The 13894-nt window shown below is 36.5% G+C and overlaps 1 protein-coding gene across 1 annotated transcript in view; it reads right to left on the reverse strand.

Annotated features, from left to right (window-relative positions):
* Nucleotides 1–13894, reverse strand: part of DSCAM (DS cell adhesion molecule) — a 738451-nt gene that overhangs the window by 234043 nt on the left and 490514 nt on the right. Inside the window, exon 12 of the mRNA XM_068545703.1 lies at nt 664–837. Coding sequence (XP_068401804.1) covers nt 664–837 — 174 coding nt within the window. The remainder of the gene's footprint in view (nt 1–663; nt 838–13894) is intronic.

Consider the following 13894-nt stretch of genomic DNA (forward strand, 5'->3'; position numbering starts at 1 on the left):
ATAAACGGAGAAAGACATAAGTCATTCACTTAAACTAGATGTACAACCATTTGCTAATGAGCAGTACTCAGTACAAGTTGGTCTACTTTGGTCCTTTCTTTGGTGGTCTAGTTACCAAAGTATAAAAATAATTTCACTATAAAGTGCCCTTTCCTAAAACATGGGTCAGCAACACGGACCTTAAACATAGTGCTACGCGTTCTTTGTCCTTGTAGATGTGTGTGTTGATAATGAGGTTTCTGCTCTCTGGATTTCAGAAGGATCTTAAAAAGGAAATCTATGGACAAGCCAGCTTGCAGATAATAAAAAGCATGAATCGACCTCTGAAAGGAACACATCTGAGAGCGTGCACTGGGCTTTTCCACAATAAAATCAACAGGAGAGAAATGTGGGTGCCAAAGGCAGGGACCCACTCATCTGCTGTTTACCCAGAGCCTGTACCCACGGCCAGCGGAGCAGAAAAGAGGGGACCCACAGGCTCTGACAATCGCTGAACTTCTACCGTCCTCTTTAACTATATTTTTAGGACAGGAAACCCCCAGGTGCAGCAAATCACATTTTGTTTTTGTTGTGTTTTGTTTTTAAACAGTATGCATGGAGACCACTGAAAATGGAAGCCCCCGAAGCCCTATTTAGGTAAAACGAAGCACTCTTCTTCCTTACTTTTCACCGTGAGGTACATGGACTTGCTGACGTCCGCGCCCACATCGTTGCTGACCTTGCACAGGTAGTAGCCGCTGTCTTCTTCTACCACGTGCTTGATCAACAGAGACCCATTGCTGAGGACCTGAATTCGGCCATTCAGGGCAATCGGTTGGAACTGGGGAACCCCAGCACCTGCAACAGAATAAAAAAGAGGAACGGTGATGCTAAGATGAATAAATACAGGGAGATAATGAGCTCAAGGACACCAGACCAATGAAGGGAAGCGATGGACGCCGAACACACAACCTAGAGGACAGGCACCAGAAACACCAAGAATTTTTTCTTTCCTCCGACGATGAAATTCTTGTTTAGGGAGAAACATGTTTATTTAAAATGACAGTATTTCAAACTCTGAGATAAAGAGTAAGAGAACTTACAGATAGTTTCTACAATTCATCAAATTTGATGAGCGTTGAGTAGTTGATAAATTATTCACAGAAATCACAGTAGAATGACTACAGAAATAGACATCTCTTGTGTAACTAAATACATTTTTTGTGTCCCTAGGGACTTAATCTGTATGTAAACAAGGAGTGCTTCAGGGACAAGGCATTTGAAGACCTCACAGGATGAGCACCTCTGAGACTACAAGGAGAAAACTGATACTGCAGACTTCCCTTCTAAGTGTGGTTTATTCCAGTCTAGAAATACCATGTGCTATCAGCATCATTTAATGTTATTAAACAAATAAGTCAGATCATTGCACTAAGACAGCACGAATTAAAACCCTGCTCTCCTCCGAGTGCTTGCATTCAAGGAAATAGTGGCCCAGATGTGGTATGCTATGGTCATAGATGTGATGTGATCCACACAAAAGATCCATATAAAACTAATTTAGAAAATAAATTTAGAAATAATAAAACAGGATTAAGGCCTCAGGAGATTTCTGGGAAGATGGTAGTTGGATGAATTGGATGAATCTGCTATGTTGTTTGCCCCTCTTCTGGGACTAGGAGGGTGTGGTCCAAGCCTTGAAAGGCTGATAGAGCTTCTCCGTCTTCCCTGAGAAAGCTCAAAGCATGGGCCAAGTGTGTGTTCTAGAGAACAGCTGCTGGTCTGTGTGTCCCCAGAACCTACATGGGACCTGAACAGGTGGGCGGTCACCCGTTCATGCAGGAAACTTCAGACTTTGTATCTGGGGAAGTGAAATGAGAGGGGGATACACTTCCTCCTGTTGTCTCCGCCCAAACTGACCACTTACCTATTGGTATCCCTCAGGTCACAGTGGCAGAGACTGTGGCTATGCCTTCCCTTACCTATTTCTATTCCACCAAAGAGACAAAGGTAATTAATCATGTATCTGAGGGGACCTTTCATAATGAATTACAAGGACAAGCAGAATCCCTACAACAGATGGTTTCTATCAAAACAGAACTGTTAGAGAGTATATATGGAAACTTGAATTTAAAAAACAGAGTTCTATTTCTGCTAAGGATGGAGAAAGACACAAAAGAATATCACTTCCATTCTAACAACAAAAAAGAGACTGTTAATCTAAAAAATCATGCTTTTCTTTGAATGAATCAGAAAGTGGAAGTCACAGGCAACTGGGTAAACTTAGTTGCAAAGAATTAAAAGCCCTACAAGGAGATATGGTACAAGTAAACAATTTCATCTTTGGGACGGGGTGAGAGGACAAGGTCCTGGGCATACAAGCAGGTAGGAAGTAAAGAACTGGAAATAAGTATAACCTACTTCAATTGCTACTCTTTCATGCACCATGGCCAAAATTCAATAAAATATTATGAGATGCCACACACAAAAGCAAGAAAAAAGAACCAGAGGAGAAATGATCAACAGTTTTGAAATCTTGGTATGGAACTATCAGACAGGGACTTTACAACAACTATGGTTAATGCCCATAAACAGGTGGGGGATTCAGAAAGAATATTAAAACTATACAAAAGAGACAGATAGATAAATAAAATGTTAGAAACAACAAACACAATATTAGATCAAAAGAATTCCTTAAGCTAATCAGCAGATTGAACACAGCAGAGAAAACAAATAGTGAACTTGGAGCTAGGTCAACAGAAATTATCCAAATTAAAACAAAAAGTTCAAAAGAGTGAAAAATACAGAATAGATTGTCCTAGAGCTCTAGAACAATATCAAATATTCTAACATTGAGTAATTATAGTCTCAAAAGGAGAAGAAAGACAGGGGCAGAAGAAATAATATTTGAAATATAGAAGACTTTAATACCACTATCAGTCAGTTTGACTTAACTGACATTTATAGAACTCTACACCCTGCAGTAGCAGAATACATACTGGTTTTGAGTGCACATGGACCAGTTATCCAGAAAGACAATATTTTGGGCCATAATACAAATTTCAATAGATGTTAGAAAATAAAATAATACAAATCATTTTCTAGCTCCACAGAAAAACTAAAATCGAAATCAATAACAGAGATATATCTGGGAAAACCTCAAATATTTGAAACTTAAACAATATGCTTCTAAAAAAACTCATGAGTCAAAGAAGAAATCACCAGAGTAATTATAAAAAATATATTCTGAGTTGAATAAGAATGTAAAACAACATATCAAAATGTGTGAGATGCAGGTAAAAGCAACACTTAGATGGAAGTTTGTAGCTTTAAGTGTTTGTATTGGAAAAGGAAAAAGATCACAAATCAATGATTTAAGCATCCTTCTTAAGAAGCTATTACAGGAAGAGCAAATAAAACTCAAAGTAAGGAGAAGTAAGGAAATAATAAAGAAGAAAACTGAAATCAATGAAATAAAAAACAGAAAGTTGAAGAGAAAATCAATAAAACCAAAAGCCAGTCCTCTGAAAAAAAAATATAATACAAAAACCTCTAGCTAGACTGATCAAGAAAAGAGAAGAGACATTAGTTACAAGTAACTATAATGAAAAAGGCCATCACTGCAGTCCCTACTTGAATTAAAAGGATAATAGGAAAATATTAGGAATAACTTTGTGTCAACAAATTTAAAAAGTTATATTAAATAGATAAATTTCTGGAAAGCCACAGACTCTCAAAGATCACTCAAGAAACATTAGATAACCTTAATAGTCCTGTACCTATAAGTTAATTTGTAGTTAAAAACTTTCCACAAAGAACAATCAAAGCCCAGACAGCTTCATTAGTGAATACTACCTAACACCTAAAGAAAAATAAAATTTTTACACAAAGTCTTTCAGAAAATACAAGAGAATAAAACACTTTACCACTGATTTTACGAGGTCAGCAACATCTCGATACCAAAATCAAAGACCTTAGAACTACAAACCAATATCCCAACATAGACATAAAAATCCTTAACCAGCCAAGCCAGGACTGGGAGCCGGGAGCAGGGAGCTGGCCAGGCGCTCGGACAGGCCTGGCGAGCGCTCAGCGCAGGGTCTTGGTGCTCGGCCAGGTGTCAGGTCTGAGCCTCTGAGGTGGGAGAGCCGAGTTCAGGACACTGGTCCACCAGAGACCTCCCAGCCCCAAGTAGTATCCATCGGCGAGAGCTCTCCCAGAGATCTCTGTCTCAACGCTAAGACCCAGCTCCACTCAACAACCAGCAAGCTATAGTGCTGGACACCCTATGCCAAACAACTAGCAAGACAGGAACACAACCCCACCCATTAGCAGAGAGGCTGCCTAAAATCATAATAAGGTCACAGACACCCCAAAACACACCACTGGCTGCAGCCCTGCCCACCAGACAGACAAGATCCAGCCCCACCCATGAGGACACAGGCACCAGTCCCCTCCACCAGAGAGCCTACACAAGCCACTGAACCAACCTTACCCACTGGGGGCAGACACCAAAAAGCAATGGGAACTACGAACCTGCAGCCTGGGAAAAGGAGACCCCAAACACAGTAAGTTAACTAAAATACACAGCAGATGAAGGAGCAAGGAAAAAACTAACCAGACCAAACAAATGAATAGGGAATAGGCAGTCTACCTGAAAAAGAATTCAGAGTAATGATAGTAAAGATGATCCAATATCTTGAAATAGAATGGAGAAAATATAAGAAACGTTTAACAAGGACCTAGAAGAACGAAAGAGCAAACAAACAATGATGGACAACACATTAAATGAAATTAAAAATTCTCTAGAAGGAATCAATAGCAGAATAACTGAGGCACAAGAACGGATAAGTGACCTGGAAGATAAAATAGTGGAAATAACTACCACAGAGCAGAATAAAGAAAAAAGAATGAAAAGAATTGAGAACAGTCTCAGAGACATCTGGGACAATATTATACTCACCAACATTCAAATTATAGGGGTCCCAGAAGAAGAAGAGAAAAAGAAAGGGACTGAGAAAATATTTGAAGAGATTATAGTTGAAAACTTCCCTAATTTGGGAAAGGAAATAGTCAATCAAGTCCAGGAAGCACAGAGAGTCCTATACAGGATAAATCCAAGGAGAAACATGCCAAGACACATATTAATCAAACTATCAAATATTAAATACAAAGAAAAAATATTAAAAGCAGCAAGGGAAAAGCAACAAATAAAATACGAGGGAATCCCCATAAGGTAAACAGCTGACCTTTCAGCAGAAACTCTGCAAGCCAGAAGGGAGCAGCAGGACATATTTAAAGTGATGAAAGGAAAAAACCTACAACCAAGATTACTCTACCCAGCAAGGATCTCATTCAGATTTGATGGAGAAATTAAAACCTTAAAAGACAAGCAAAAGCTAAGAGAATTCAGCACCACCAACCAGCTTTACAACAAATGCTAAAGGAACTTCCCTAAGCAGGAAACACAAGAGAATGAAAAGACCTACAATAACAAACCTAGAACAATTAAGAAAATGGTAATAGGAACATACATACCAAAAAAAAAAAATATTATCTTAAACATAAATGGATTAAATGCTCCAACCAAAAGACACAGACTGGCTGAATGGATATGAAAACAAGACTCATATATATGCTGTCTACAAGAGACCCACTTCAGACCTAGGGACACATACAGACTGAAAGTGAGGGAATGGAAAAAGATATTCCATGTGAATGGAAATCAAAAGAAAGCTGGAGTAGCAATTCTCATATCAGGCAAAATAGACTTTAAAATAAACTCTTACAAGAGACAAAGAGGGATACTACATAATGATCAAGAGATCAATCCAAGAAGAAGATATACCAATTGTAAATATTTATGCACCCAACACAGGAGCACCTCAATACATAAGGCAAATGCTAACGGCCATAAAAGGGGAAATCAACAGTAACACAATCACAGTAAGGGACTTTAACACCCCACTTTCACCAATGGACAGATTATCCAAAATGAAAATAAATAAGGAAACACTAGCTTTAAATGACACGTTAGACAAGATGGACATAATTGATATTTATAGGACATTCCATCCAAAAACAACAGAATACACTTTCTTCTCAAGAGCTCATGGAACATTCTCCAGGATAAATCATATCTTGGGTCACATATCAAGCCTTGGTAAATTTAAGAAAATTGAAATTGTATCAAGTATGTTTTCCGACCACAATCCTATGAGACTAGATATCAATTACAGGAAAAAAATTGTAAAAATACAAACACATGGAGGCTAAACAATACGCTACTAAATAACCAAGAGATCACTGAAGAAATCAAAGAGGAAATCAAAAAATACCTAGAAAACAATGACAATAAAAACATGACGACCTAAAACCTATGGGATGCAGCAAAAACAGTTCTAACAGGGAAGTTTATAGCAATATAATCTTACCTCAAGAAACAAGAAACATCTCAAATAAACAACCTAACCTTACATCTAAAGCAATTAGAGAGAGAAGAACAAAAGAACCCCAAAGTTAGCAGACGGAAAGAAATCATAAAGATCAGATCAGAAATAAATGAAAAGAAATGAAGGAAACGATAGCAAAGATCAATAAAACTAAAAGCTGGTTCTTTGAGAAGAAAAACAAAATTAATAAACCATTAGCCAGACTCATCAAGAAAAAAAGGGAGAGGACTCAAATCAATAGAATTAGAAATGAAAAAGGAGAAGTAATACAATACTGGCACTGCAGAAATACAAAGGATCATGAGAGATTACTACAAGCAACTCTATGTCAATAAAATGGACAACCTGGAAGAAATGCACAAATTCTTAGAAAAGCACAACCTTCTGAGACTGAACCAGGAAGAAATAGAAAATATAAACAGACCAATCAAAAGCACTGAAATTGAGACTGTGATTAAAAATCTTCCAACAGGGCTTCCCTGGTGGTGCAGTGGTTGAGAATCCACCTGCCAGTGCAGGGGACATGGGTTCGAGCCCTGGCCTGGGAAGATCCCACATGCCGTGGAGCAACTGGGCCCGTGAGCCACAACTACTGAGCCTGTGCATCTGGAGCCTATGCTCCGCAACAAGAGAGGCTGCGATAGTGAGAGGCCCGTGAACCATGATGAAGAGCGGCCCCCGCTCGCCACAACTAGAGAAAGCCCTCGCACAGAAACAAAGACCCAACACAGCCAAAAATAAATAAATAAATTAATTAATTAAAAAAAAAAAATCTTCCAGCAAAGAAAAGCCCAGGACCAGATGGTTTCACAGGCGAATTCTATCAAACATTTAGATGAAAGCTAACACCTATCCTTCTCCATCTCATCCAAAATATAGCAAAGGGAGGAACACTCCCAAACACATTCTATGAGGCCACCATCACCCTGATACAAGAACCAGGCAAAGATGTCACAAAAAAGGAAAACTACAGACCAATATTACTGATGAACATAGATGCAAAAATCCTCAACAAAATACTAGCAAACAGAATCCAACAGCACATTAAAAGGATCATACACCATGATCAAGTGGGGTTTATCCCAGGAATTAAAGGATTCTTCAATATATGCAAATCAATCAATGTGATAAACCATATTCACAAATTGAAGGAGAAAAACCATATGATCATCTCAATAGATGCAGAAAAAGCTTTTGACAGAATTCAACACTGAGTTATCATAAAAACCCTCCAGAAAGTAGGCATAGAGGGAACTTACCTCAACACAATAAAGGCCATATATGACAAACCCATAGCCAACATGGTTCTCAATGGTGAAAAACTGAAACCATTCCTCTAAGATCAGGAACAAGACAAGTTTGCCCACTCTCACCACTATTAGTCAACATAGTTTTGGAAGTTTTAGCAATCAGAGAAGAAAAAGAAATAAAAGTAATCCAAATCGGAATAGAAGAAGCAAAACTGCCACTGTTTGCAGATGACATGATACTATACATAGAGAATCCTAAAGATGCTACCAGAAAACTACTAGAGTTAATCAATGAATTTGGTAAAGTAGCAGGATACAAAATTAATGCACAGAAATCTTTTGCATACCTATATACCAATGATGAAAAATCTGAAAGAGAAATTAAGGAACTCGATTTACAATTGTAATAAAAAGAGTAAAATACCTAGGAATAAACCTACCTAAGGAGACAAAAGACCTGTATGCAGAAAACTATAAGACACTGATGAAAGAAATTAAAGATGATACAAATGGAGAGATATACCATGTTCTTGGATTGGAAGAATCAACATTGTGAAAATGACTATACTACCCAAAGCAATCTACAGATTCAGTGCAATCCCTATCAAACTACCAATGGCATTTTTCACAAAACTAGAACAAAAAATTTCACAATTTGTATGGAAACACAAAAGACCCCGAATAGCCAAAGCAATCTTGAGAAAGAAAACTGGAGCTGGAGGAATCAGGCTCCCTGACTTCAGACTACACTACAAAGCTACAGTAATCAAGACAGTATAGTACTGGCACAAAAACAGAAATACAGATCAATGGAACAGGATAGAAAGCCCAGAGATAAACCCACACACATATGGTCACCTTATCTTTGATAAAGGAGGCAAGAATATACAATGGAGAAAAGACAGCCTCTTCAATAAGTTGTGCTGGGAAAACTGGACAGCTACATGTAAAAGAATGAAATTAGAACACTCCCTAACGCCATACACAAAAATAAACTCAAAATGGGTTAATGACCTAAATGTAAGGCCAGACACTATAAAACTCTTAGAGGAAAACATAGGCAGAACACTCTATGACATAAATGACAGCAAGATCCTTTTTGACCCAGCTCCTAGAGAAATGGAAATAAAAACAAAAATAAACAAATGGGACCTAATGAAACTTAAAAGGTTTTGCACAGCAAAGGAAAACATAAACAAGGTGAAAAGACAACCCTCAGAATGGGAGAAAATATTTGCAAACGAAGCAACTGACAAAGGATTAATCTCCAAAATATACAAGCAGCTCATGCAGCTCAATATCAAAAAAACAAACAACCCAATCCAGAAATGGGCAGAAGATCTACATAGACATTTCTCCAAAGAAGATCTACAGATTGCCAACAAACACATGAAAGGATGTTCAACATCACTAATCATTAGAGAAATGCAAATCAAAACTACAATGAGGTATCAGCTCACACCGGTCAGAATGGCCATCATCAAAAAATCTACAAACAGTAAATGCTGGAGAGGGTGTGGAGAAAAGGCAACCCTCTTGCACTGTTGGTGGGAATGTAAATTGATACAGCCACTATGGAGAACTGTATGGAGGTTCATTAAAAAACTAAAAATAAAACTACCATATGACCCAGCAATCCCACTACTGGGCATATACCCTGAGAAAACCATAATGCAAAAAGAGTCATATACCACAATGTTCATTGCAGCACTGTTTACAATAGCCAGGGCATGGAAGCAACCTAAGTGTCCACTGACAGATGAATGGGTAAAGAAGATGTGGCACATGTATACAATGGAATATTACTCAGCCATAAAAAGAAACGAAATTGAGTTATTTGTAATGAGGTGGATGGACCTAGAGTCTGTCATACAGAGTGAAGTAAGTCAGGAAGGGAAAAGCAAATACCGTATGCTAACACATATATATGGAATCTAAAAAAAAAAAAAATGGTTCTGAAGAATCTAGGGGCAGGACAGGGATAAAGATGCAGACGTAGAGAATGGACTTGAGGACACGGGGCAGGGCAAGGGTAAGCTGGGATGAAGTGAGAGAGTGGCATGGACATATATACACTACCAAATGTAAAATAGACAGGTAGTGGGAAGCAGCCGCATAGCACAGGGAGATCAGCTACGTGCTTTGTGACCACCTAGAGGGGTGGGATAGGGAGGGTGGTAGGGAGACACAAGAGAGAGGGGATATGGGGATATATGTATACATATAGCTGACTCACTTTGTTATACAGCAGAAACTAACACACCATTGTAAAGCAATTATACTCCAATAAAGATGTTAAAAAAAAAGAATCCTTAACCAAACCCTACCAAATGAGGTTTATCAATATATAAAAACAATAATATATCATGACCAAATGAGATTTATTCTAGGAATGCAAGGTTGGTTTCAATTCAAAAATTAGTGACTATAATTCATCATATTAAGAGACCAAAAAAGAAGCAGAATATGATTACGTGAATATATACAAAGAAAAAAGAAATGTATTTTAGAGTTAAACATCCTGATAAAAATCTCATAGTGAACTAGTCATAGAATGGAATTACTTGATAAAAGGTTTCAAAAGGCTTACAGCTAACATCATACTTAATTCTAAAAACCAAATTATTTTCCACCAAAGATCAAGAAAGAGTCAAGGGTGGTTGGTCTGGTCCTTTTATTCAACATTGTTCTGAAGATTTTATCAAGAGCAATTCAAAGAGAAAATGACATAAAATAAATATGTATTAGAAAAGAAGAATATAACTGTCTTCCGTCACAGATGACATAATTATTTACACAGATAATCAAAGAGCCTACAAAATCGTTGCTAGAATTATAAATGACTTTAGCAAAGTCACAGGATACATCAAAATACAAAATTCAAAGTTAATTTTATTTTTATATATTAGTAACAAGCAATACTGAAATTTAAAAGAACAATAAATTTGCATGAAAACATGAAATATTTACAGATAAATTTAACAAGATATTTGCAAGACTGGTCTACTGAAAACTGCAAAAGTTGTTGCTCACAATTAAAGAAGACCTAGATGAGTAGAGATGGGGCATTACACCATGTTCATGGGTAAAAATTCTTAATATTTTTAGGCAGTTATTGGAAATCTTGTTCTATAAAAGGCCAAATAATAAACATTTTATGGTTTGCAAGCCATACAGTCTGTCACAATTACTTATTTCTGTCATTGAAGCATGAAAGCAGCTATAGAAAGTACATAAATCAGATGTTATGTTCCAATAACATTTATTTACAAAGGCAGGTTTTGAGAAGAATTTGACTTGTGGTCTATAGTTGGCTGACATCTGATTTAAAGGTATGTAAAAAGTATATAGATGTAAGATAATTGTAAAGTTGGAAGGGGGGTGCATATACTAATAATACTCACACACTTGGATTAGTTCTTTATCTCATATTTGATGTGTGAAATATCGTAACATCTTTCTAAGTAGAAAAACAGTTTTAATTCATCTTATTCACAAAGAATTCAAAATCAGGGATGAAAAAGTTTTAAAAACATAATAGTAGTTTTTAGTAACTTCAATATGTTGATTTCCTCAGTATCAGCTACTGACTATTTTATAAAATGAGATGAAATGAACAAAATCATTCTTATCCTTACACTTGTTCACTCCTTGGGAATAGTCAAAAATTATCAAAATGTATAAAACGCAAAATTACAACAGAAGCATGTATAATATAGATCATTTAAAATTTAATCCATATGAAAGTTCACAGAAGAATTAAAGAAATGTTTGATGGATAATGAACATATCACTAAATGAATGGTTGATTTTGGAAAATAACTGATGAAAGCTATCTCCAAGATTACCTACTGGAGTTTAAAACATGAGAATTTCAGATTAGGAATCTGTGAATTTTTGGTCAAAAATTTAAACAGTAAAAAAGTAACTGCCCTCTTTTTCTCCTCAAGATCCCATTATCTTGAAGAGAAAAAGAAGGGATTATAGCCTTCCTAATTTTTTATAAGCACATACAAAATTGTGCTTTGTCTATACAAAATGGTGTTTATTGTCCAATTACTAAGCACCTACTACTCTGTGGTGGATCCAGGGCAAGTAGCTATGGTTACAAAAATGGTGGCCTCTTCGTCAATCTCTCTTTGAGGTCAGAACCCTCACTCTGGGTAAATGTGAGTGGCCATATTGTGAGCCTTCCTATGGAGAGCCTTCCATGAGGGTCTCCCCCAACCAACAGTCTGTGAGAAGCTGAATCCTGCCAGCAACCACCTGAGTGGGATGAACCTTGATATGACTGAATCCCTGGCCAACAGCCTGAGTGCAGTGCTGGGAGAGACCTTGATACAGAGGACTCAGTTAAGCCATACCCAGATTCCTGCCCCACAGAGATCATAAATGTGCTTTATTATTGTTAAGCCACTAAGCTTTGGGGTAATTTGTTACACAGCAACAGATCCCCAATACACTGTGAAAAACTAGGTAATCAGGAATCCTTTTAGTTCCTCAGTTTCCTCACCTGCAAAATGGAGATAATAATAGATCCTCCTTCATAGGGCGGTGTAGGCGTTTAAATTCTTAAACTATGGTATGACATACAGTAAGCACACACTATTGCTGTTTTTTTCTACTTTCCGCTTCTAATTATTTAATCAGTTTATGATTAGTTGACTATTTCTTTCCTACTCCACAAGACTAAGGACAATGTTGCAATGAACCTCTCTGCTTGTCAATCAATCCATCAATAGAAAGAAAGATACAGTGGTAGGAACTCCATTGGATAAATACTTGGAGTGGAATTCTGCACATCTAAGTGTTAAAATATATTGCTAAGTTGCTTAGTAAAAGACGGAGTAATCTTATTTCCTGGGGCTGGGGTTAATTTTTTCCTCACACATGTGCACTATTAATCTTTTTGATCTTCATCAATATAGTATATATCTCATTATTTTAATTTACATGGTTTTACTAACTTGTATATTTTTTGGTTGCTTTTGCTTATAGATAAGTCTGAGCATCTTTTTATAAATGTATCAGTAATTTGTACTTGTTCTTCGGTGAACACTCTATCTATATATTTTGCCCATGCATCTACTGAACTTTGTCTTTTTCCTCTTTATTTGCCAAAGCACTTTGGTTCCTAAAAGTGATTCTATATTCCTATTTTACAAAACTTTATTTTTGTTTGTGTTGTTTTAATCAGGATTGTACATTGAATATTATCAGCTACCTTTTCATCATCTATTGAGATGATCATACTTTATTTTCTCCTATAAAAGTTTATTGTATCTTTTAAGGATCTGGTTTCATAAATTATAAAATTCCTTCTTAAGGATAATAGTTTCTTTGGGGTAAGGATAAAAAATACTATTGGAACTTAAAAATCAAAGAAAAAGCCTTTGATTTTTATTTAAGTGCTTAAATTTGTTTGACAGTTTGAAAAACCTGTAAAGGCTATTGATACATTTCTCAAAGTTAACTGCAAGCTGGGAGCCAGGTCTAGACTACTACACACAACCTGGAAATTCAGCCAAACGTAGGATTTAAGAAATGTCTCCATAAGGCAGCAAACCAGGAAATCTGAAAATGCTATGGGATTTACAAATTCTGTAAAAATGTGTTACAAATCCCTGAAAATCTAATAAAATGCTGATAGAATGTGAAAAAGTTATAGGATCATTCAAGTCAAAAACAAATGTTTTCTTTTCCTCAAAGAATTTTCACCAGAAAAATACTTACAATATTTGACACATTTATAGTAAAGAATTACAATATACAATTTAGCTACATTGCTAAGCTTTCTCAATTAAACAGCTGAAAAGGATTATCTATTAACTCCTATCTCGACCGAGAGAAGCCTCTTCATTACTAAAATGTCCTAATGGAGACAGAGATAAAGTATAAGTGCAGTTGAAAACCATTAAATCTTTTTTTTTTTTTCCATCAGAAAATGAACCTAGCTTGAAGGGATATACCATTTATAAATGTGATCACGCTTGCTAAACAGAGTAATTCATCCACCATAAGGACAACAGTCCCAACAATGAGTACTGTTTAATTTGAGGGAAGTGGACTTGGCCATGGTTTGATAGGTCATCTACTTCAGATTCATCGTTATTGTAAAGAACAAAATTTAACACAGTGCATACAATATTTCAAAATTCTGCAATCTTGTTAGCATAAGGTAAGTACTTTGGGTAATTAACTAGAAGATACACT

Source organism: Eschrichtius robustus, chromosome 6 (assembly GCF_028021215.1).
Source record: "Eschrichtius robustus isolate mEscRob2 chromosome 6, mEscRob2.pri, whole genome shotgun sequence".
In the NCBI taxonomy this organism is placed as follows: Eukaryota; Metazoa; Chordata; class Mammalia; order Artiodactyla; family Eschrichtiidae; genus Eschrichtius; species Eschrichtius robustus.